General features: G+C 41.8%; 1 protein-coding gene and 1 long non-coding RNA gene across 2 annotated transcripts in view; both read left to right on the forward strand.

The window, feature by feature from the left end:
* Nucleotides 1-1,921: 1,921 nt before the first annotated feature.
* Nucleotides 1,922-26,427, forward strand: part of B4GALT5 (beta-1,4-galactosyltransferase 5) — a 78,344-nt gene continuing 53,838 nt past the window's right edge. The window contains exon 1 of the mRNA XM_084887111.1: nt 1,922-2,283. Within this exon, the coding sequence (XP_084743237.1) occupies nt 2,169-2,283 (115 nt within the window). The 5' untranslated portion in view covers nt 1,922-2,168. The remainder of the gene's footprint in view (nt 2,284-26,427) is intronic.
* Nucleotides 2,293-3,869, forward strand: LOC311624224. The gene is made up of 2 exons (XR_014795272.1): nt 2,293-3,351; nt 3,551-3,869. It is a non-coding gene; the product is annotated as an uncharacterized lncRNA (long non-coding RNA).

A 26,427-nucleotide genomic window follows, 5' to 3' on the forward strand; every position in this document is an offset into this window, starting at 1 on the left:
GAATGCCTGCAAAATCCCCTTTACTCCTGATTGCTTCTGGCATTCCAACGCAGTCCCCCCAGGTTCAGATGTGTCTACACAGGGAACATTTGTCTCCTCAGTCCAGCTGTCAGTTTCTTGAAGCTGGGGCTGGTTCTACTGGCCCTGGCCATGAGTTTCTTCTCTACCTTTGAGATCTTCTGGCCTGGGCTGATTGAAAAGTGATGTTTTGAATATGGTCTCACACTATCCTATCGAGTAGCATGCCAATTTGCCTGCAGAATGAGAATTAGGGGCCAGACGGAATGCTGAGGCAATTACAACCTAGTGACCAAGGATCTGCCTTGAGAGACAGGGCAATTTTGATTTGAGCCCTTAAGCTTAATAACCATAAAATTATTTTCGTTGCTACTTCATAACTGTAATTTTGCTAGCGTTGATGAATCGTAATGTAAATATGTGTTTTCCGCTAGCAGTGTTGAGATCCACAGGTTGAGAACGCTGCTGTAGAGCCTAAGACCATTGGAAAACACAGATATTTACATTACAATTCATTAACAGTAGCAAAATTACAGTTATGAAGTAACAACGAAAATAATTTTATGGTTGGGGGGTCACCACAATCTGAGGAACTGTATTAAAGGGTCGTGGCATTAGAAAGATTGAGAACCACTGGGTTAGGTGAATTGCTCCTCCCTCTAGGAGTCCCCCTCCCCCTGCTTCTTCTTCATCCCCTTCTCTTTCTCCTTCTTCTTCTTTAACCATCTATATATATAAAAGCATAAAGGACCATCCAATCATTCTACCGTCAAACTGGTAGTTATAACGCGCACTGACCATCAGGGGGCAGGCGCTGAACACAGCAGCTGCCGAGCTACAGTGACTTGGCAGCTGCGGTTCTCGGGTGACACACCAGGAACCATAAAGGAGGGAGTCTGATTCCAGGGTGTGTCACCCAAGAACTGCCCTCTTGCAATCTGGGACCCCTCAGGGGATGTCGGAAAGCCGGTTTTAGCCTGATCCCTGCAGGCCAGGCTGAGGGACTCCACCAGTGCATGAATTCATGCACCAGGCCTCTAGTAGAAATAAGAGTACATACCTTAGGATGTAATGAAATAAGTAAAACCAAATATCTCTCAGCATGTCTTCACATTGATCGCTGTTATCATTACACTCCTTATGATTTTTGTGGGATGTAGACCCTGCTTAGAATTCCAGCTTCATCCCTGTGCTCTCCCTGTCTTACTAGAGTCAACCTGGGGACACATCAGGCTTTTTAACCTCAGGCCTTTGCACCTGCTATTCACTCTTTTATGTCTCAGTGCATGTCACCTGCTCAGTTTGGCCTTCCTTGACCCCACTGCCTTGTCTCCTGCTTTCTGGCGTTCCAATCACTTATCACAGTATCAGATATTATGAATTGATCTGCTTCTTTTTCCTCCTGCCATTTGTATGTAAATTCCAAGAAGACACAGATTTTTGTCTGTTTTGTTCTTTGTAGCCTCCCCAGCATCAAGAACGGTGTCTGGCCTATGTCTGGCCAGACTTGAATGAAGGAGTGAATGGGTGAATGAATGAAAGTGTAGAGCGAGTTCCCCCATCTACAACCCCAGATCTTGTGCGCGGCCCTCGGGGGCGACCAGCGGCTTCAGACATTGCAGATGGCACCTCGGGGATCCCGGGGTGGGGGCGCCCGAGCGCGGAGCCAACGCGCACTGGAGCGACGCTCCCCGAGAGCCTGGGCGACGGCGGCGGCCGCGGCCGCGCCAGGAGAGGGGGGCTGTCGCCATTGGGCGGCGTTCCCCGCGAGCCGCGGGGCAGAGGGCCGGCCGGGCGTGAGCGCGCGCGCATTTGGCTCCGGGGCAACCCCGGCGGCGCTGGCCCCGCCCCTCCGCCCCGCTGGCCCCGCCCCTCGCCCGGCCCCGCCCCCGCCGCCCGCCCGCCCGCCCCGCCCCCGCCCCGCCGCTGCGCTCCCTCCGGGCCGCTCCGGCCCCTGCTCGCTTCATGTGTCCCGGCCCGCGGCGGCCGGCGGCTGGGAGCGGCGAGGCGGCGGCCAGTGGCGGCCGGAGAGACCCGGGCGGTGGTGGCCGAAGCCCAGGCGGCGGCGGCGGAGGGAGGCCGAGGCGGCGGCGGACGGGAAGCGGCGGGAGCAGGCCCAGCCCGGCCCTCAGGCGGCCGCCGGCTGCAGCATGCGCGTCCGCCGGGGGCTGCTGCGGCTGCCGCGCCGCTCGCTGCTCGCCGCGCTCTTCTTCTTCTCGCTCTCGTCCTCGCTGCTCTACTTCGTCTATGTGGCGCCGGGCATAGGTAAGGCGGGGGGCGCCGATGTGGCCTCGAGGGGACCCCGGGAACCCCCGCCCCGTCCTGAGAGGATCCCGGTCCCCGCTGGATCTCCGGCCCGGGTGAGGCGACCCCGAGCCGGGAAAACAGAAAGCGACGGGCACCCTGGCCTGGCCCTGGGGACACTCCAGGACGTTCCCGCCCTCTGCGCCCCGAAACTCCCTCCCCACCCACCCGCCGCCCTCCTAACCCCATCCCCGGGCGTTAGCGGCGCGCTCTCAGCAGCCCCATTGGTGCCGGGGCGCCCCCTTTCCCGCCCTCCCCTCCCCGGAACCCTCACTTCCCGCTTCTGGGCTCCTGAGCTCCCGCGCCTCCTGCCCCGGGGTCCCCTCCGGCCCCCCAATCCTGGCGTTCCGTGCGCCGAGCCCGGGGCTGGAGGCGCCCCACCTTCCCCGTGGCCGATCCATCCTCCCCCTCCTGCCTCCCGTGACTAAACCGTTTCCTGCTCATCACCCTTCCCTTTCTTCCCTCCACTTTCCCCTCTCCATCCACCTCCATCCTCCTCCATCCTCCTCCCAGCGCACACACGCTCTTCCAAGTGCCCGGGTCGCCGTTCTCGCCCGGAGGCACCCCCCCTTCCCGTGGGGACGTCCGCTCCCCATTCAATCCTCAAACCGCGTGAGCGTCCTGGCCGGCTCCCTGTCCGTGCCCCGCCCCGCCCCGCCCCGTCCACCCCCAAGGGCACACTTGTCACTACCTACCCCTCCACCCCCTCCGCCTTCACACCTCTCACAACCCACCACTACAAAACCTCCTCTGCCCCACGGTTTCCTCCCGAGTGAAGACTTGAGGTGCTGTGGGTGCTTTTCCTTTTTCTTTCACTTCTGCCCACTCCCAGCCTTGATGGTAGAAGTGGCCCTTTAGGATTCTGTGGTGCCTGCTCTGGGGTCAGAGGGGACATTTAAATTGACCCTAGAGAAGGAGATAGGATAAGGGCCTTGGGGAAGTGGTGTCAGGTGGGAAAGGAGGAAGAATGGAGAAAAGATGGGATGGTTGTTACTCATTCTTCTCAGAGGCATATCCTTTAAAGCACATGTGTCAAACACAAGGCCCGCGGGCCAAATCCAGCCCGCCAGGCCTTGCAATGTGGCCCGCACCGCGCTGTCATCACTGCACTCCGCTGTCAGTTTATGACATTGTCAGTTTATGACTGTTCAGTAAACCATTCGGCCCGCGATTTAGGCTGGATTTTAGATTTTGGCCCCTTCTCTGATTGAGTTCGACACCCCTAAAGACAGCCACCGAAGAAGCTGAACCCTGCCCAAGACTTTTATAAGACCACAGAGCAGACATCCAGGACGTGACCAGAGATCAGAAAGAACCGTAGCAAGAGGGTGAAGGTCAGAGGATGTGGAGGCCAGACTTGGATTGTGAGTCCCTGGCCTGGATGACCTTGGGTTAGTTAGTAAACCTCAGTTTTTCTCCTCTGTAAAATGGGATACTGATCCTAAACGCATAGGGTTTTAAGGAGGGAAGTAGATAAATTTCCTTTGAAAACACTTATCACTGTACCTGATGCATAGTTTTCATTAAAAAAACACACCAAAAAACAACTTTAGAAAGAAGGGAGTAGCTGGGAGGTTTCAGGAATGTGTTTGCCTGACTTGGCTAGAGAAAAACTTCAGTTTAGGGTGAAAAATGACCAGGAGATGTTGAGGGTGGGGCAAGGAGAGTAAGTTCTGCTAGAAAAAGTGGATTATTTGGATGTTAGGAAAAGGTTGATGGTTTCATTAATTATAGAGAAATGCCCTGTAGGATTCAACACTGAACTAGCTAACTAGAGACGTTTCTAGATGGAGCAGGAGATTCTCTCCTGGTTTTTTTTTAAAAGCATATTTCACTTGATGGTTTGTGCTGTAACTAGGTCTGGGAAGATAGAACAGGCAGCATCAGATTGCCCTAGCAGTTCCTGAGGTGCCTTAGGAAAAGCACCCAGTAGGTAGGAGTTTTGGCAGAAACAGGAACAGGTTGAGTAATTAATAGAGTTAATTGAGAATAGTGCATTAGCATATTGGATATTAGACTCTGATAAAAGTGGGTGTGAAATGATGGATTTGGACCCAGAGGCAGTCTTGGAGCCATAAACCCTTTTGTGAAAGTGACAGGTTATTTCTGCTGTGGGTGCATACATCAGCCTTATCTAAATGGAAAAATGTATCCCTCTGGGATAGCAGTCCCCCTTTTGATTAGAAGAATTAGAAGCCAAATTCTCCAACAGAAATGGAATTTATCAACTTAATTAAAATTCCTTAGTGGTAGACTTTCGGGTCAGTGGAGCCCCAGTGAAAAGTGATGGGCCTTTACCAAACTTAGATTCCTGTGTCACCAATAACGGAAAAGGCTGCCAAGCACTTACATTTTTCAGTGTATCTCCTTAAATGTAAGTCTTCTAAAAGCAGCTCTGCTTAGGATTTAAATTCTGTTAGTGGAAGAGGATGTGGCGTGGTTTTAGGTTTCATGAAAGCATGGCTACGCTCAGCCAGTTTGGTGGTTTTTACTTGGCTTTCTTGTTAATGAGCTTAATTTTTCAAATGACCAGGTTTGGACAGTGGCGCGGCATAACTTTTCCAAAGGTTCAGGCAGTCTTTAGAAAACTAGAAGGTTTTATGTGCTTTGGGATATGGAGACCTTATTTGAGATAATTACTCAGATGAGCTTAGAAAATAACATTAGGTCAAACCAAATGAAATTTCAGTTTTTGCAGGGAAAATACAGTTGTATATAATGGCAGTTTGGTATGGCTCAACCTAATATACTCCCAAGTAATGACAATTGTTTTCTGGCAGAATGGAAAGTGTCAGACTTGTATTTCCTTCCAGGTTTAATTTTTTTCCAGTCCTCCCTTTTGATTTGTTTTCTATACCCTGTGGCCACATTTTGTTCAAGGGCTAAAGAGAAACCATCACTCCAAGAGTGTTTTATAACTGTATTCAGAAATAGGTAGACTTGGATTGGAGATGAGAAAAATCATTGTTGGTTATAAAAGTTTTAAAGTTGTTCCTATAATATAACCCAGCCACGATTTCAACCTAGCCATTAACTTAGTACTTTTGAGATCTAATGTCAGCTTTTAATATCAGTGACTCATAGTTTCAGAGCAACGGGAAATTTTCCTGGACTTGAGGTCCTCTGGAATGGGGTGATGGTACTATTTGACTGAGGAGATTGGATCTCAGGAAAATTACTAAATATGACGATAGTGTATTTGTAATAAATACAAAGTACTCTTAGCTACTTTAATGTCCCCATCCCGGTCCAAATAGTATTTTTAAAAACATGGCTTCATTGGACATTATGTTTTTGTTGTTAATTCAAAAGTAATGTTTTTTTTTTTTAATCAGCAGTTTAAAAGTAGAAATGAAAAGGATGGGGCAGAAAGTGTGATGGAAATGGTGGATTTGAAAAAGGAAGAGGAAGGTCATAGGGTGATAAAAATGCCTCCTTTTTCTAGTCCTCTCCGCCCCATAGCCTGAGTGATTCTTGTTTATTTAATCACTAATTCTACCTGCACTGTTGAAATCTCCCTGTTCCTTTCAGGGTTCTGAAGGAAACTTTGAACTTATTTATGATCCTTTACCTTCGAAAGGATCTACGAGCTCAGAGTACTTCCATATTCCAGTCTGACCAGCTCTTTTAGAAGATATGTGGACTATTTATAGATGCATATACGAAGTGCTGATTTAAAAAAAAAAACCAAAAAACTTTAATAAGTCTATGATGCCATCATGTGGGAAGGTTAGATAGAGGTTACTGACCTTTGCAAATTGTTAAATGTTGCCAATTTTGAGAGAGTTGCCTTTATGCATTGATGAAATTTTATTAATTGCAGCTCTATCATTTAAACTAATTTTTCGTTTGTCCTTTGATTATTGAAGAAAGGAAATGGAGAATAGTTTTTTTCCTTTGGGCCTGCTTAGTTCCGAGAAAAGTTTGATTTATGGCTGGCTTTTGAAAAGCAGGAACCAGTAATTCTAATCCCACCTGACGTGACCAGATGACCTTGAGCAAGTTGCCTGTTTCTCTGATCTTACACTTGGCACAAAAAACAAAGCTGCTTGAAAAACTAGAACTACATCTTAGCCAAAGTTTTAATGAGCTGTTTCTGCTTGTCCAGTGTGAAGAAATTGTATAGAAAGTTGTTTACATATAGAAAGATGAGAATTCATTCACACTCTGTACAAATATTTGACCTAAGATTTTAGATAAGATACATATTTTATATAATCAAATGCAACTTTTTCTAATAACCACAGGAAATTTCAGACTCCCCTTAGTTTAATATTGTATGAAAATAGCCTTTTGTCATTGTTTCTCACATGAAAATGCGCTCCAAACGCCTCACTGCACTTAGTTCCTGAGCTTTTCTGGAATGAAATAAATGTGGTGACATGTGGGCTATTTTATTTTAGAAAATTAAGAAGCCCCACCCTGTTAAAGACAGCCCCTCCCTCCATATGTGCCTGCATATGCACACTCACATATTTCCTTTGAGTATTGCGTCATGTCATTCTTCTTAGAAGGCTGAAGTCGTAAATCTGAACAGTACCCTTTTGACCAGGACTTTGGTTGCTCATGTTTTATGTTCTTTTGCTATGTTGGAAACAAGGTCATGGATTTGGAGTTGAAATGTCTTTAACAGCGAAAATCTGCTAGACTTGGACAATCTTCGGAGGCAGCCATTCAGACAGTATCAGTTACCTTTCCAGGCCATCAATATTCAAGCCAGGAGACCGTTCTGCTCCAATCCAGTTTCCTATTCCCACCCTATGCCTGACAGGCCGGAGGGAGCAGCATAAAATAAATCACCAGGAAGGAAGGTCTCTTTGTGTTGACTCTTCAGAGCTCTCAAGGGAGTAGGAATTCCAAAGCCAGAGGCCAAAATGCTACTGACCTACTTGCCCCAATTTTACAGTTTTTTAGATCACGGGAGCTATGTTGAACACATGGAACCGTAAAAAGCAAGCAGTAAGTGAGGAATGTGATGCTGGTGAGGCCTGTCAAAGACATAGAGAGAACTGGAGGCTAATGTTGGTCGTGATAAAAGATAATCTGAAGCAAACAGATGGGGTGTTGGCTTACAAGAAATTATTGGCGCTATCTTGAGACGAGGGAGGCTTGTATGTACTGTTAGTGAAAGGGCAGTTACTCTTTAGTTTCCATTACTCGCCAAATAAAAGAATGTGTTTCTTTACACACTGGTGTTGTGTTTTTCTGGTAGAGGGTTGTGAGAATATTAAAGGAATTTAAGATCTGTGGGTCAATAGTACAGTATTTAATACAGTATTTGAGTGTCTATCTATTGTAGCTTGTTATCAACTATGGGAGTTATTTGAATTCTAGACTTTTGACTGCTTTTTAAAAAAAGATGATCATATAAACCCATGTCAAGTCATTAACTTGCCCAAAACAGAAAATTATAAGATTACTAGGCAAGATTACTCACAAGAAATAACTGCAAAAAAATAGAAGATAGTATGTAATTAACTGCTTATTGTATGATACTGACCCTAATGGCACAGGTGTTCATTCAACATTTTTTTTTTTTTTTTAGTGTCTCCTTTTATCATGTACTCTTTTGTGTTTTGGGCAGTCTAGAAATGAATATGGTGGAACATTTCTGGAAGTTCTTGTCCTTGTGATACTTTTATTCTAATGGGAGACAGCCAGTATACAAGATAGTTTCAGAGAGTGGTGGGAGTGACTGAGGGACTGTTTTAGTTTGAGTGGTTAGGGAAAACCTGGTAGAAGAGGGGATATTTGACTTGAAAGGGTAGAACCAAGTCACTCACAGGTCCGGGGGTGGTGGTTGGGGATTGGGGGGCACTCAGCACATGTAAAGGCTTGAGTGGTGGTGACTGGATTTTGTGAGTGGTAGGATATGAGGTTAGAATGGTAGGAGGGATCAGGCCATGGTAGAATAAGACCGAACTTTAATTTAGAAATCAGCCAGACCTGGGTTTGAATTGGCCCTGAGTGAGCAAATCATTTTCAATTTTATTTTCTAAATAGGGTATTACTCTTTTTCTGAGTGTTGTAAGAATTAAATGTAATATGCATGTAAAATGGCTTAACATAGGACTTGACACAAAGCTCCATAATTTTAACTATTATTTATAGCCATAGGAGATGTCCTCCTAGATGTAATACTAGTACTGCACCGCGAGTTGGGAGGGTTAGGCTTTACCAGTAACTAGATAGACTTATTTTCTCATCTCTGAACTTAGATAATTGGACAGATTCTAGGGCCCCTTCTAGATCTGATATTAACCTGACTCTGAGCAAGTGGGAGTTGAACCTTGAAGTTTAAAAAGGAATAGTGACTTGTCACTATTAAAAGACACCCCATTAAAAAACAAATTTAGATTTCTTATTCACTTAGTCTCCCACCTCCAGTGAAACGCTGAGCTGTAGATTCTGTGGTCCCGCTGGAATGATGCAGTGCTTGTAAGCATCAGACTTCACAGTTTCACTTTTTGGGGTGAATGGCAAAGTTCATGCTGCAATGCTATTGCTTTAGGACATGAATTTCTGAACTGAAGTCTGTCTTTGAAATTGCGACAAAGGCAGGGGAAAAGAAAATTGGGCTGTCGTGGTCAAAGGAAAAAATTAAAAGAATTTTACGGAAATAGGTTTTGGATGTTAAGATTCCCCCAACCCCTCCCCTTTTATCTTCTGGGTAATCCTTTTAAGTTTCAGTGTCTAAATCAGTCCTTTCTTCCAGCGTCACTCTTTTTCTTTTAAGAATGAAATAGAGCCCTGGACTCAGCTCCTGCCCCATCCTCAGTCCTCTACATGATGTTACATGAAAATGAATTTCACATTTTGACCCAGTAATTCTTTTTATATTGTGGCTTTATACTAGAGAACACTCTTACCTCCTGCTGATCCCATGAATTCAGTGTTTTCCCAAGCATGGGAATCACACTGAATAATTTAAAGTGCTATCTCTTCTCGAGTTCCCCCCTTTGCCTCCCTTCTTTTGTTAGTTTGAGTAAGCAATTATTAGACTCTAGGTATTGTTCCTCCTCCTTCCTAGGTTACAGAAACATGCAGGTACTTTGCAGCGACCAGAAGGAAACCTGGTCATTGTTTCTAAGGTACCTTAGTTACTATCATCAATTATAAACAGTGCTCTGAGGCAATTAGTGGCCTAATTACGAAGATGAAAAATGTATAGCCTCAGGTACAGCAAAGTGTATATTGTTGGAAAGCTCATTGTTGTGTTTTAAAACTTAATCTAGGTTATACTAGTGAGCACAACTGTTTATTATAATTAAAGAGCTGTAAAACATTTAAATGCCAGTAAAAAGGGAACTTTTCTTCACCCTCCAGGTGGTCCTCAAAGTATGACTAATAGACATGTAATCTTTTGCTTAATTCTCATGTTGAACGACTAAATTGTATTTTTGATTGTGATGTTTATATTTTCTGATCAGTAGACTGTTGGCTGACGAAGGTCAGAAAATAGTGTTTTTCTAAATGTTTGTATAGTTTAAAAAAATCTTTTGTTCCAGTATAGAAAAATGACAAAATTGCCAATTTAAGGAAGTTAAACCAGATGGAGCAAAGATGATAGTAGACTGGCTTTAGGATTCTTGATGTACTTATTTTGAATCTGTGTATTTTAAATAAAAGCATTTACTCTTAAAATTTTTTTTTTACTCTTAATTATTTAATAAAAGCTCATCTTATCCATATCTTCATAATTTATAGAGTAATGATAGGGAAGTTTTCTGGATTGTAATTTCTTTGTGCCTAGGATAGTGTCTACTATATTATAATATATGCACTTAAATTATTCAGTGATGTGCTGAAACCGGTTTGGCTCAGTGGATAGAGCGTCGGCCTGGGGACTGAAAGGTCCCAGGTTCGATTCCGGTCAAGGGCATGTGCCTTCGTTGCGGGCACATCTCCAGTGGGGGGTGTGCAAGAGGCAGCAGATCGATGATTCTCTCTCGTCGATGTTTCTAACTCTATCCCTCTCTCTTCCGCTCTGTAAAAAATCAATAAAATACATTTTTTTAAAAATTATTCAGTGATGTGAGTGAATAGACTGTTTGCCTGGGCACGTTAGCCTCTTCATTGTTAGATGGCACTTACAATGGGGGAAGGAATGCTTCCTATATTAATTCTGATTTTGAAGTGACGTGGTATTCATTTTGCCCCAAACTACTTTGCACTTTTATTTTCCTTGCTGTTGTGTGTGTGTGTGTGTGTGTGTGTGTGTGTGTGACAAAATCTATATAACATAAAGTTTGCCATGTATTTTGATAATTTAAGTGTGCAATTCAGTGGCATTAATTACATTCACAATGTAATACAACCATCACCACTATTTTCATCACCCTAAACAGAAACTCTGGTACCATTCAACAATAACCCCTCCTTTTCTTTCCCCTCCTCACCCCTCAGGGCCCGGCCAATCTAGTTTCTGTCTCTATGAATTTGCCTTTTCTGGATACTTCATATAAGTGAATCATATACTGTTTGTCCTTTTGTGTCTGGCTTATTCCACTTAGCATGATGATTTCAAGGTTCATTTATATGGTAGCATTAGTATATGTCAGAGCTGCATTCTTTATGGCTGAGTAATAGTCATAGTACTGTAGGTACTCATCTGTTGATGAACACTTGAATTGTTTTTACCTTTGTCTATTGTGAATAATGCTGCTATGAGTTTTGGTGTACAAGTATGTGTTTGAGTCCCTGTTTTCACTTCTTTTGGGTATATACCTTGGAGTGGAATTGCTGGGTCACTTAGTAATTCTATTTAATTTTTTGCAGATCTGCTAGGCTTCTCCACAGTGGAGGCACCAATTTACCTTCCCAACAGCAATGTATGAGAGTTCCATTTTGTCTACATTCTGGCTGACACTGTTATCTTCTTTTTTTGAACAGAGGCATGGGCTTCCTAGTAGGTGTAATTGTGATTTTGCTTTGCATTTCCTTAACGACCAATACTCTTGAGCATCTTGCCATGTGTTTATTGGCCATTTGTATGTCTTGCTTGGAGAAATGTCTATTCTGGCCCTTTGGTATTAAGTATTAATATATTTTTTCCTTCTGATTCTTTGAACACCAGCTGATAATTCTTTATTCACCAGTGCCTTCTGTTTCCCCATGCCTCCTCAGTCCATAGCACAGGCACAAGTTGATAGATAGTGACGAGAAAAGGGCTGCCAGGATGGTCCCTCGATGACTAGGAGGTGTGATGTGAGCACAGGAATTCCCCCCTCCCCGCCCCCGCCCGATTCCTTCAAAACTCTATCAGAAAATGATGAGAATGCTAAAGAATGAGGAAATAGAAAAATATAACATGTAAAACCTGCTGGACTCCTGCAATTTGACATTTTTTCCTGCTATCAGTGGAACTTCAAAAGTATTTATCTAAATGTGAGTGATAATGGTAGTGATTAAAGGCAGGTAGGTACTTAGAAAAAATTTTTATATTTGGGGGCCTGTGATAAAAGAAAAACAATTACAACTTGGCTTTTCATTTGCCTGATTCGGCTATTGGAGTTTTGATTGATTTTATGCTCCTGGATGTAAATGTTCAATTGGGAGTCAGTTCAACTGGTGTTCAGTTGGTGTTAATATTCCTTAATTACTAGGAATAATAGCATTTAAGACAGTAAAATTTTTTAAAAAATATATATTTTTATTGATTTTTTACAGAGAGGAAGGGAGAGGGATGAGAGTTAGGAACATCAATGAGAGAGAAACATCGATCAGCTGCCTCCTGCACACCCCTTACTGGGGATGTGCCCTCAACCAAGGTACACGCCCTTGACGGGAATCGAACCTGGGACCTTGCAGCCTGCAGGCTGACGCTCTATCCACTGAGCCAAACTGGTTAGGGCAACAAAAAAATTTTAAAGAGATTTTTGGAAGGACATTAAGTTTAATGTCTTACCCCATTGGGCCCATTGGTTGTGCCTGTTCCTGGCAGGGGTTCGGGGTAGTGGTGGTGCTCATATTTATAGGAATGTTTCCGTTGTTTATCTTCTGAACAGAGTCATATTGAGTGATGAACAGTGACCTGAATTTCTCAATAATAGATGCTCTTGGGACCGATGGAGGAGGGTTGCATTTATTTACATGCTGAGGTCTCTTTCCTTACATCTTGAAGAGTGTCAGAGACTGGCACTGAGTAGGTGCTCAGGAAGTATTTGTCTGACAAAATGAATCTTGTCCTATCTTCAGTGGCTCTCATTGCTCTTAAGATAAAATTCAGCCCTGGCCAGGTTGGCTCAGTGGATAGAGCGTCGGCCTGCAGATGGAAGGGTCTCGGGTTCAATTCCCATCAAGGGCACATGCCCAGGTTGCTGGCTTGATCCCCTATGGGGACGTGCAGGAGGCAACTGATCAATGATCCTTTCTTATCATTGATCTTTCTATCTCTTTCTCCCTCTCCCTTCCTCTCTGAAATCAATAAAAAATATATAATAAAAAAAGATAAAATTCAGACTCCTTATTTTACCTTATAAGGTCTTTCTTTAGTGATCTGGCCTCTGCCTCCCTCTCCAGCTTCATTGTGCAATTCCTCTCCCTTTTCTCCGGCCTTGTGGGCCTTCACCTGGCTTCCAGCACAGACTAGACTCTGAACTTTTCTTTTTCACTGGCTCACTCCTATACTGCTGCCCGTCCTCAGACCTCTAATAATTCATTGTAAAATCCGTGGGCCATCTCTCTCTTTCTTCTTTTAATCCTTATTCGAGGACATTTTTCCTCATTGATTTTTAGAGAGAGTGGAAGGGAGGGAGGTTTGGGAAAGGAGAGAGAGAGAGAGAGAGAGAGAGAGAGAGAGAGAGAGAGAGAGAGAGAGAGAGAGAAATTGATATGAGAGAGAGAAATTGATATGAGAGGGACACATTGATTGGTTGCATTCACATGCACCCCAATGGGGAGTTGGGTGGGGGTTGGGAGGAGGGAGGGAATGGTGATCGAACCTGTAACCAAGGTACACCAGGAATTGAACCTGGGATCCCTCTAACCACTGAGCCACACCAGTTAGGGCATGCCTTGTCTTATCTCTCTTGTTCATTGTTGTAGCTCTAGTGCCTACAACACTGTTTGGTACCTGGTAGATGCTCAATAAATATTTTGTTAAGTCAGTGAAGTAAAGTTGAGGCAGGAAATCTGAGGTCCTAAAAAGTACAACTAGCCAGTCCCCTGCTCATTTGGCTAAGTTAAAGGTTGATATACTATTAAGACTTCTAGATGAGAAACGAAAAGGATTAAATAAAAACCTGATGGATTTGTAAAAATGTTAATTATAATTGAAAGCATGATGCATAGAATAGTTTCAGATCAGTTAATCCCAGTACAATCAGATGTTTGGTTATAGGGGGGCCTGGTTTGTGGGCAGATGGCAAGAAGGAGGTTTAAGTTTTATCCATTTAGGATTCAACATAGACTTTACTCATTTTAAGCGCTTTATATCTTATGTAGTATGAGTATGATAATCCTTTAAATTGAAAAATCACAAATAAATGTATTAATGATTTATCTTGTATCTAAGCTTAAAATTTAGGTTGAAAAAATGGGTAAATATAGGAAAACAATCAATCCTCACTTGGGAAGGGACAGATATAAGAAATCTTATATATTGCTAGGAACCTGGTTTCTGATTTTTAATTACAAAAGTGTTGAGGTTAATGGCTTTGGTATTTTTAAATTTATGATAATAGCTATACCTTTATGTCTTGAATATGCTTATCTTATCTTTAATTTGAGTGGTAGTTTTTTTTTGTTTTTGTTTTTTAAATATATATTTTATTGATTTTTCACAGAGAGGAAGAGAGAGGGATAGAGAGTTAGAAACATCGATGATAGAGAATCATCGATCAGCTGCCTCTTGCACACCCCCTACTGGGGATGTGCCCGCAACCAAGGTACATGTCCTTGACCGGAATTGAACCGGGGACCTTTCAGTCTGTAGGCCGACGCTCTATTCACTGAGCCAAACCGGTCCCGGCTTGAGTCGTAGTTTTTGATTAGGAAATGAGAAATGTTTTATAGTATACTTCTTTCAAGGATAAATGAGGAAGAAACACTTTCTGAAATTGGAAGTGCATGTGGATAGTATAGAAAGTAAATCTGTTATTCATAAATAGCTATATTTAGTGCTCCATACTATAGGGTGGAACGTGGAAATAACCTTGGCTCTATTGCTAAGATTATCTCTATATAAAAAGGCAGCTACTGTAATGGCCATAACGACCTAACAACCAGTTATAATGCCCATCGGACCCTCTGAATAGGGGTTGGGGCCCGGAGCCAACCTCGTGGACCCTCCCCCGAGCCGGCCTGCCCCTGATCGGACTCTCCCACCTGGATCAAGAGCCGGGCCTGTGGACCAAACGCTCCCTCCACCCCCCCTCCCTGCCAGGCGCGCCCCCATCAGCCTGCCCCACCGTGATAGGCCTGCAGCCCCTCTCCCATGATTAACCCCCCCCACTCCAATAGGGGGCAGGGCTGCCCAGCCAACCTCCTGCTGCTCCTCCCCCCTGGCCGGCCATGCCCCTGATGGGCCCTGCACCATCCTGATGGGCCCGCAGCCCCTCCCCCCTGCTGGCCCCACCTTAGATCGCACCCCACCCCCCCCACCCCAATCAGGGGCAGGGCTGGCTGGCCAACTACCCATGACCCTTCCCCCAGACCACTGGCTCCATCAGCCCACTGCCAACAGTCCCTTCCCATGCCCAGCCCCGTCCCCATCCGGCCCCCCAACACCAGTGGGGGAGGGCCCACTGACCAATTGCCTGTAGCCCCTTCCCCAGCCCACCCGGCCCTGATCAGGGGCACTGACTGGCCCTGATCCAGGCGGGCCGGCTGGCCAACCTCCTGCCATCTCCTCCTCCCAACAGGCCCAGCCCCATCCCGAATTCGTGCATGGGGCCTCAAGTTTTTCAATAAAAGCTTGAGCTTGATTAGTGTCAGGCCGGCACCCATAAGTTGCTTTATCTGAAAGGGACAGGTGGAATCTTTCATTGTGAAGTGTGCAGTGTGTGTGTGTGTGTGTGTGTGTGTGTGGCTGTGTGTGTGTGGGGCTGTGTCTGTGTGTTGTGCTGTGTGTCTGTGTGTTGTGTGTCTGTGTCTAGAGTCTGAATGTGAGAGGGAGGAATGTGAAATATTTTGACTTTGGTGTTTTCTGATTCATTGTTGGCTTGGCATGCCTGGCTTTTTCATTCTGGCTTTAAATATCCAGAATTCTTAAGATTTGTGTGAATTAAAAGATTTGGATTTATTTGAATTTCATTTGTTTCTAAGGATAAGAGGTATTTTTTGGTTGGCTTTATGTTTAAAATAATATCTTAATTATTATTAATTTTTTGTTATAGAAAGTTTAAACTTACAAAAGTAGAGTAATAGTGTAATGGACCCCCATGAACAGAGGTAACTTTTATCCTTCCCAAACATATTTTATTGATTTTTCACAGAGAGGAAGAGAGAGGGATAGAGAGTTAGAAACATCGATTAGCTGCCTCCTGTATCATATTCCCCCCCCCCTCCCCCCCCCCCCCCCGTATATGCCCTGGACCGGAATCGAACCTAGGACCCTTCAGTCCACAGGCCGATGCTCTATTCACTGAGCCAAACCAGTTAGGGCCAGAGGTAACTTTTTGATGAGACCTTTATATTTATGAAAAAGGTGAGAGGACCCAAAGGATCCCCCGAAAACAACAACAAAGCAAAATAAAAGTACAAGCTTTGGCTGATTTATCTGGATTTTAAAGCTTTTGAATGATTAGAATTCATTTTTGTTCAGATGTCTTATTGATCCAGTTACTAGAATGAGTATTTCTTAATATGTAAAAAGGAAAGACAAGCAGTCTATGAACACATGATTACTGTGATGTTTATTTTATTTTTAAAAAATTTTATTTATTGATTTGAGAGAGAGATTCACCTGTCCCACCTTTACCCACACTCATTGGTTAATTCTTGTATGTGCTCTGACTAGGGATTGAACCCACAACCTTGGCATATCTGGATGATGCTCTAACGTAGGGGTGTCGAACTCAATCAGAGAAGGGGCCAAAATCTAAAATCCAGCCTAAATCGCGGGCCGAATGGTTTACTGAACAGTCATAAACTGACAATGTCATAAACTGACAGCGGAGTGCAGTGATGACAGCGCGGTGCGGGCCACATTGCAAGGCCTGGTGGGCTGGATTTGGCCCGCGGGCCTTGTGTTTGACACACGTGCTCTAACGGTTAGAGTCTAACCAACTGGCCAGGGCTACTTAAGAGGTTTAAAGAAGAGGATATTTGTCAGATATTTGCAAGTCTTTGTACTAGCTACGTAATTCAACAGATAAGTGCCTCCTTCCCCTTTTACATTTCCTTATCACAGTGCTTAGTTGGAACAGAGAGAAAAGGAGAAGGAAAGATACTTCCTGCTTAATGTTAGCAATTCTGATGAATTGGTACATGGTACAGCAGGGTTGAAACAGTTAATTACTACACATTGTTTCCATTACCCTGTCCTTCCTGTGAACCCTGGAATTGTAGATCTGGAAGAACAAGCAAGGGTCAGCATGTTTGCGAAGGATAAGCCCCCCATGCTGTGGTGGAACCTGTACTGAGCTGGAGAAGCAGGTGCTACAGCTGAGGATGCTGAAGGCTCTCAGGTGTCCTGGGAGCAGAGAATTACTGCTGGCGTGTGCACCACCTGTGTTCTTTTGGTTCCCTTGGGCTTTTTTTCTGAGGATGTATTGCTCATTTCTGTAGCTATTTACGCCAGCTTTGACCAAAGCCAAGTTGCAAAGCTTGCAACAGAAAGAATGGCAAAAGTACCTCTTTTAGGACTTATTTTGGCATAGCTTTTGTGGTGTATGTTTAGTATCATTCCCCAGTAGCCACAAATTAAACACTACTACCAGTTTGAGTATTGTTAGTTTTATTAATTTAATAGTTCTGTTATTAAAATAACAAAACCGTCTGCATAGATTGAAATTATTGTTTTAGGTTGTGTATTGTATGTGTGAAAAACTGAGTCTTTTCATTGTGATACTTTTTTTTTTTAATCCTCACCCAAGGATATTTTTCCATTAACTTTTAGAGAGAGTGGAAAGGGGAGAGACAGAGAGAGAAGCATCGATGAGAGAGAGAGACATATCAATTGGTTGCCTCTTGCATGTTGCCTCAACCAGGGCCTGGGCCAGGAGCCTTCAACCGAGGTACGTGCCCTAGACCGGAATCAAACCTCAGACCTTTCAGTCCAAAGGTGGATGCTCTATCCACTGAGCCAAACCAGCTTATTGTGATATTTGAACAAACACAGATTATTTATGTAAGTTTGTGTCATTAGAAATATCTCAGAATCATATTTAATTGGGATCTAACAAATGTTGCTACCCTGTTCTATTAAACAATATTTTTAAAACTATAAATCAACTTTAAGAATGGTAAGAGGAAATTAAATAATTTATTCATAATCTTCTAATCACAAGTGTTTTCTGTCTCTTCTTTATAAATACAGATATTTGAAAAATTTGTATCCTAGGAATTGCTGAGCTGAGAGAACTGCTTTTAGAAGGGTAGCAGTAATCTAGTGTTTGTGCTGGTATAACCTTTTACAGTTTCTTTGCTGTTACATCTTTTCCTGGTTAATTTTGCTTGCCCACTATAACTCCACATAGGGCCTTGATATAAGGTTATTTTTGGCAAGAAATTCTTGAAAGGAAAGCTATAAAGAAAATGTACTTGGTGTTTTTACCAAGATATGGAAAACTTGGTGGGCAATTCTAGCCCCTTTGGTGACAAGTTGATTAAATCTCATTCCTAAATATTATTAATAAAATTAAATAGAATTTCCAAATTTCTTTAAATGTTCTAACAATGTGGCTACTTTAATATGAATGCATAATATTTGCTCTATCTCCTCTTTTTATTGTATTCTACAAAGTAGAAATAAAGGCTTTTTCAGAAATCTATTTGTACTTAGTGCTTATTTTTCCCCAGTCTGGTATTTTTTTGCCCAGTTTTCCCACTGTAAAGTATATCTATGGGTATGTACCAATGCTTTTTAATTTTTAAAGTTTCCTTATTTTTATCTCCATGGGCTTGTGACTTTAATGTTATTATCATTATTTATGTTCATGCTCAATTGTCCTGATTGAGGACAATTGAGCATGAACATAAATAATGATAATATTTTATGTTCATAAATATAATAGGAATGAACCCCTTTGCCCTGACATCTGTCCTTTTTACACATATCCATCATTCTTTAACATTTCCTTACTTCCTGACATAACAAGATGTTCTAGGCACACTTTGTGTTTTCCTTATCCCAGACCTAGAATCATCTATTTCTCCACAGAACTGATTCCTTTTAGTGGAGAATGGGTATTTAGAAGTCAAGATCCAGGTGCCAGGTGCACTCATTGCTATTGGAATTTTGTGGCTTCCAGGCTATCTCAGGGTATAGAGCTATGGAATATATGTATGCATACACATGCACATATTGGCATCTATATTTAGTTCTACACACACATATATGGAAATTGTGAGTTCACACCAATACTTACTATTTAAATCCTACACGTCGGGGTTCATTCTAGCTTTCTTCCTTTCCATATTTGTAACTCCTCTCTTTGACAGTGAGAATCCTAACTCCTATTTTCCTTAATATATTTGATCAATCCCTTGTTTGTAACCATGCTACTCTATTCCCAGTCCCTTTTTGGACATTCTTCTCACCCCAAACATATTTCAGTTCTCCTTGCTGGGCTGTCTTTTCTCTTCACCCCTCTTGAGCTCCCACACTCTGCACCAGGCCATCTACCAGCATGGGTGCCCTCCTTACTCCACATGGGCTCTGACACCCTGTACAAGGCTGCTCCTTCTTCCCTGTGGGACACTCCTCTGAGCCCTGCTGTACCTGGTACCCCACACTCTCACCCTCCTCGTCCCTGCTGGATGCTCTCCTCACTCTTGGCTGTGACACCACGCATTGCAGTCTTCCTCACCCTGCTGTGCGTAGACATCCCACTGTGGCCCATTGGGTCTTCCCTGGCTGTCCCTGGCACAGACACATTGTGTTGGGAAGAAAAGGTGAAGGTGAAGGGGTTTTAGAAAAATTTTTGATTAGCAAATACCCCTTTATTTTTTGGGGGGGGGAGGGGAGGAGATTATTTTTCCTAAACATGACACCTAATTTTGCATTCTGAAAATACAGTCACCGTAACTTTCTGAAATTTCTTTTAGCCTGCTTCTCTGTCTCTCGATGCATAGGATAATCTTGATTTCTTCCTATAAACTGCACATTTTTAGCTAACCAGAGGGTGACAAAGTGAAACATTTAGCTCATTTCATTATGGTGAGTCTTTTTCCTCCTCTTCAGTCTTTCCTATTAGGGACTGTTGTGTGTGAGAAAGCCTATTTCCCAGAAGTGAATAATACTGGTCATTAGTTTCCATTTCTGTTTCTCCTTTTCCACATCTTCAGTCCATCTTCCTGTCTCCCAACATGGCAGTGGCAGCAGGTGCTGCTTCCATGTGGTGAGCCTGTTCTATGGGTGTTTTGCATCTGTTATCCTATTATTCATTAACCCTGAAATGTAGTGTTTACAGATGAGGAGACCAGGCTTGTAGAGCTAAATAATTTATTCAAGTCACATAACTTGTGAGGGGTGTAATTTGAATACAAGCGCTTGCTTTTATTCTTCTTCCTTTTTCTAGAGCCTAAACTCTCTTTTTTTTCTTTTATTTAATCTTTATTGTTAAAGTATTACAGAGGTCCTTCTTTTTTCCTATTAACCTCTTCCAGCCCGTTCCCATCCTCCCCTAGAACCTAAACTCTTGAACAAGCTTACTTTTAAAAGCCTGTCAGCCAGGCTTTTGAAAGTAAGCTTGTTTCTTAATGATGTATAACTGTGAGATAGTAAGTATATCTATATTCAGTTCTCAGTCTCCTAGAGGTATAGACTTTCTATCAACTAGTGGCCCAGTGCATGGATTCGTGCACATTAAAAGGAAATTAATTAGAAAAAAGATTTAGTGGTAATTATGTTACTACAAAAAATTATATGTCAAGATAGTATATATAATATAGTATTATAAAATTAAAATACACGTGATTGGAACCAGCGAGAGCTTTACATGTATCATGCATGTGCAAGTCAACGTTTATTTTTAAATTGCCGGTGCGAGTCATATGTACCAGTTGGTCTTTCGGACGGTTGGACGGACATACAATCAGTCCCTTAGCCTTTTATATCTTATCAGTCATCTGTGTTGTGTTCTGTTTAGGACAAAGGGAATTTGCCTGTACCTGGGAGATATAAACCTCAATGAGCTTTGTCCCTGGCTGAAGTTGCTCAGTGGTTAGAGTGTCAGCCTGTGCACCAAAGGGTCTCAGGTTCAATTCCCGGTCAAGGGCACATATCTAGATAGGTTGCAAGTTGAAACTGGCCGTGGTTGGGATGCATGCTGAGGAGGCAACCAATTGATGTGTCTCTCACATCGATGTTTCCCTTCCTTCCTCCTTCCCTTCCTTTCACTCTCTCTAGAAATCAATGGGAAAACAAAAAAGAAAAAAAAGAAAAGAAAAAGAAATAAACCTTAATGAGCTCTGGAGCCACATCTTCTGAGCTCATATCCCAGCTGTCTAATTTGTGAATCTGGGCAAGTTTCTGAGCCATTCTGTTCCTGTATCAGGTTTTTCATGGGATGGTAATAATTCCTAGTAATGAAGTGGTTAGCAAGGTCCCTTGCAATGGTGAGCATATCAAATAAGTGATAGTTGCAACTGTGATTCATATTCTGCCTGTTGGGAGACTGTAATTGTAGGTGTGTTTTCGGGACTAAGTCCATATATAGAATATAACAGGATCTGAAGAATTACAACATAAAAGAGTGGGAGGGGATAATCAGGATTACTGGAACAACTTCTGTGTTTTACAGATGGGGAAATGGAAACTTAGAAGTGGTAAAGGATTTACTCAGTCTTCTAGGCAATATCAAGACTAGAAATGATTCCCAATGTGTTGTTAAACCAAGGATTTTCATAAAGTTGGCATTAGGTAATGATAGCGATGATGATGATGATGATGATGATGATGATGATGACGACGACGATGACGACATTGGGTAATGATAGTGATGATGATGATATCAGGATTCTTTTTTGATTGGGGGCGAGGCAGAGAGAGGTTTGTGTGTAAATAGAAAAAGCACACTCAACATACTTATTGGTTTTGTAATGTAGATTACAGTGAATAAGTTAAAAAAAAAACTTGGCAGATAGGAATACACTGAAGATAATAAGAAAGCATGATTGTACGGGGCTTGGGTTAAAACAGTTGCATTATTTACTGTCTGTTATCCTTACAAACGTGTAGTAAGTGGAATGTCAAGGCGTTTTGTTGTTGGAAAAACCAGGTTATATGTATCTTTGGGGTGAGCAGCAAGATTAAAACAGGTACAAAGGGCTTTGTAGCTCCTTAATCAGAGTATGATGGGGATCATTGCAGTATGGTATGGCTAGTGTTTTGTTTTTGTTTTTCCCCATAGTAGTTTTTATTTATTTTGGATTGTAGATATAATATATTCAATGTATGAAATTTGGGAAATACAGCAAAGCATAAAGAAAATAAAGACAGCCTAAAATCTCATAACCCCAAAACAATTAATTCACTATTAACATTTGGGTGCTGTTTCTTTCTCAGTATATGAAATTTTTCAGAAACACAATTGAGCTCAAATTACATGCCAATTTAAAATGTTAAAAGTGTATTCTAGAACAGCTGTCAACCAACGTGAGGTCTGAAAGGTTGGGCGACTGGTGTTCTAGAGGCAGAATGATTATCAGGTTTCCAGTCCTATAAGAGAATGTGGACTTGACCATATGCCATAGAAGAACATCCTTTTGTGTGTATTTTATGTAGTAGTAACGTCTAAAGCAGGCTGATTGTGCTACTCACACCTTACTTTGTATCAGAATGGCTCATTTCCCCATCAATAGGTAGTCTCAGAAATGAAAATAATAAATTACTTGGTCCTTAAGGAAGTTTTGCCTGGTTCAACAAGCACTGTTTTGATCACATAAAAATCTTTTCTGCTGAGTAATATTGTACAGGCACAATTTGCTAATTTATGTTAAATTAACTGGTTGCCAGATAAAGCCAGGTAACTATAGTTCACAGCTGAGAGAGCAATCCATTTTTGCCAAGAAAGATTCAGCTTGGTCATATGCAGAAAGGAAAGCCAAATATTCAAGGAATTTATAGTATAGATAAAATTGAAATTCAAATATGAGGATTCTTATTTTTCTAAGACTGACTCCTTCACACCAGGGACTTAAAGATTGTTCAAAATACAGCTTTGAAAAATAGTGGGGTAAAAAAAGCACGTGTTTTGGGGGGAAATGAGCATGGGGATTGACCGAAAGGGGCTTGAGAAACTTGCAGAGATGATGGGAGTGTTTCCCATCTTGACAGGGATTTGGCTACACACATGTGTGCATTCTTTAAAGCTCAGCAAGTGTACCAATATACTTACTCATTTTATGAAATTTTACACCAAAAAGTTAAAAATATATCCAAATATTGATCTTTTATTAATGATGTGTACTTAGATCTTTGCAATTTACTTGGAAATGCATGAAAAAATAAGATGAATGTGATAAGAAAATTAAGAGCATATGGGTGTTCACTAACATTTTTTAAACTTTGCTGTACATTTGAAAATGTTTATAATAAAATGTTGGTTAAAAGGATGTTATACATTAGTACCTTTAAGGTTCTAATTACAATTATTGGGCAGAAATGTAGCCATTTGAATCTGACACTGCCTTGATCATTTTAACTTTGAGATTGCTTGAAAAAGAGCTAAGAATTGTTGGATTCTTCATCTTTACTATGTTAAGGATTTCTCCGTTTCTCATTGAGTTCAAAGATTATTTTTGTGATTATTATACTATCCTAGAAATGACCAAGTGGCATAAACCTTTTATTATTGTCAAATCGGTAGCACCTGTGTTCATTTCTACATAGAAGATCTATAGATACATAAACACTATTTTGCCAAGACACTTTCCAAGGCTGGCACTCAGTACAAATCTATATTTTTCTGTTCATCTTCCTTACTCTCCATATTTTAGTCTAGATATTTTCTGTTGTCCTGTCTTCTAGCTCACCAATTCTCCTTTTTTGCTGTGCCTAACCCAGTATTAAATTCACTATTAAATTAATTGCAATTATTGTATTTGCCAGTTCTAGAATTTATATTTGATACTTTTTCTAGATTCCAGTTTCATAGTGAAGTTCTCCATACCCTCACCCCCATCTTTTTCTTTATTTTTTCCCCTGAATGTAGTTATTTTTTAAAGCTCATGAGTAATGGCTCCAATATCTGTATACCTGTTGTCTGGTCCTTTTGATAGTCACTCTTTGGTCCCATTTCTTGGCATGTCTGAGAATACCAGGTGTATCGATTAATAATGTGGATTTTATAATCAAAGAAAACACGATAATTTCAAGAGAAACATCAAAAGTGCTTTATTCAAAGTAATGTTCATCGCTAGCTACACATTTCACTCATCTTTCAGGTAATTTGTGGATACCATCCCAATAGAACTTTTCTTGTTTTGAGGCAAACCATTCAGAGACCCAATTTTCCACTTCTCCGTACGTTTTTAAAGTGCTGCTCAGAAACTGCTGTGCCATCAATCAGAACAAGTGGTGATCTGAAGGAGCAAGGTCTGGTGAACACGGTGGGTGGGTTAATACTTCCTAGACAAGATCTTTTAACATGTCTTTAACTGGTTTTGAAGTGTGTGATGGTGCATCATTATGGCAAAGTTACTCTGCCATGTCTTCTGGCCCATTCTGGTTGTTTTACAATCAAAGTGTGATTCAAATTAATTATTTGTTGTTGGTAGCGATCAGTATTAACGGTTTCACGTGCTTTTAGAATCTCATAATATACCACACCTTCCTGATCCCACCAAACGCAGAGCATTGTCTTCTTTCTGAAGCGATTTGGCCTTGCAGTCGATGTTGATGGTTGACCTGGATCAACCCATGATTTTGTGCATTTGGGATTCTCAAAATAAATCCACTTTTTATCGCCAGTTACAACTCATGCAAAAAAAAAACAAAACAAACAAACCAAAATAAAAACAAAACCAACTTTCTTTCGTGCCGTTGAAGCAACATTTTACTGATGACTTTTCGGTTTTCCATTTGTCTTTCATTCAGTTGATGTGGCACCCATTTTCCTTTCTTTAATATCTTCCCATTGCTTGTAAATGATGGGAAATTGTTTGCTGAGCCTTGTTTAATCTTTCTGCAAGGTGTTTTTGAGGTTGACACGCATCTTCATTCAATAATACTTGTAATTGTTGGTCTTCAAACTTTTTCAGTTGACCTGGATGTTCTTAGTCTTTCGAATAGAAGTCATCACTTTTAAAATGTTTAAACAAGCGTTCACCAGTATCTTGAGATGGAGCATAAGCTTCTCGAAGTATATGATAACTTTCAGCAGCACTTTTCTTAAAAATAAAATAATGAATTAAAACTTCCCATAAATGCTTTTTTTGGCATGAAATTTGACTTTTTTAAAAAAAAAATATTTTTATTGATTTTCCACAGAAGAAAGGAGAGGGATAGAGAGCTAGAAACGTCGATGAGAGAGAAACATTGACCAGCTGCCTCCTGCACATCCCCTACTGGGGATGTGCCTGCAACCAAGGTACATGCCCTTGACCGGAATCGAACCTGGGACCCTTCAGACCGCAGACCGACGCTCTATCCACTGGCGAAATTTGACATTTTTAAGCGTAAAAATATATATATTAGCACCTTCAGAAAATTTGACATATAAAGTTTTGAAGCTTGCTGTCAATACCACAAAGTAACATACATATCAAATTGCATATATATCAACATATGTGTAACTCCATCTATTGAAAAAAAATCCGCATTATTAATCAGTACACCTGGTATTGATTGAAAACTGGAAGTTGTGTACAAAAAATTGTAGCAGCCATAGATTATTTTAGCCTCCTCTAAAAAAGGTTTACTCCATTTACTAGGCAAATAGAATGAGGACTGGTTCCATTTATTCCATCAGGGATTGAGTTGAGCAAAGCTTGTGTGTGGTTCTGGTGAGGACCCATTTACTTCTGGTTTCCCTGTAGTCTTACGGAGTAGCCCTCCAGGAGTTCCACCTGAGAACCTAAGTTGTTCATCGAGACCCTTCTCCCATGGTGTGGCTTGAGCTTTAATCTTGGTACTTGGGACGGGTGAAAACTCTGCTGCACTCTTCAGAGGCTTTCTGTTTGGTCCTTAGCCTCCTGACCTGTGCAGCTTTAGGATTTACAAATCTCTAAAGGGGGGAACTCCTTCAAATCTTCTCATAGGGATCCTGGTCCCTTAAGTCTCTATTTTTGTTTCTTCAGACCTGAGATACTGACAAAACCAGTGGCCATGGACAAGGGAGGGGGGGGGCATATCTAGGGAGGGGTTTGGGATGGGAATGGGGGGATAAAGACAATTATGTGAGACCATAATCTATATATCTATATCTATATCTATATCTATATCTATATCTATATCTATATCTATATCTATATCTATATCTATATAGATATATAATTTAAAAAAAAAAAAAAGTTCTGTTGGTTTCTCTGCCTCTTAGTAGTGGCTCCAGTCCTGTGCCCAAAGTGTCTGGCTGCTTCCTCAGACTTGTTCTTGGTACCCAGAATTGGCAAATGCTTTGAAGGACAAACCAAATGCAGTATGTTGGTACACTCCTAAGGGATTTTGTTCCCTTAACTCCTGTATGCTCAAAAACTCTCCAAAGTCTTCCCTCCCCCTCTAACTCCCCCCTCTCCCCCCTCTCTTACATTTTACCTGGCTTTTCTGGTTATTCTGTAAGGGATCCCATGTCTACAGCAAGGTATTTAGTCATAGTCAGAAGCAGAAGCTGCTTTACATAAATCTTGCTCATGTGTTTTATTCTTTATGTCACAGAAAAGATGTTAATCTGTGCTCCATATATTAAGGAAGACGTGTCCAATTTATAGGGAATTAAAAAGAAATATCTGTTTAATAATCTAAAAGTGAACCAACCAGGCCTGATCAGCATGGCTCAGTGG

Source organism: Pipistrellus hanaki, assembly GCF_964339955.1.
Source record: "Pipistrellus hanaki genome assembly, chromosome: 6".
Taxonomy (NCBI): Eukaryota; Metazoa; Chordata; class Mammalia; order Chiroptera; family Vespertilionidae; genus Pipistrellus; species Pipistrellus hanaki.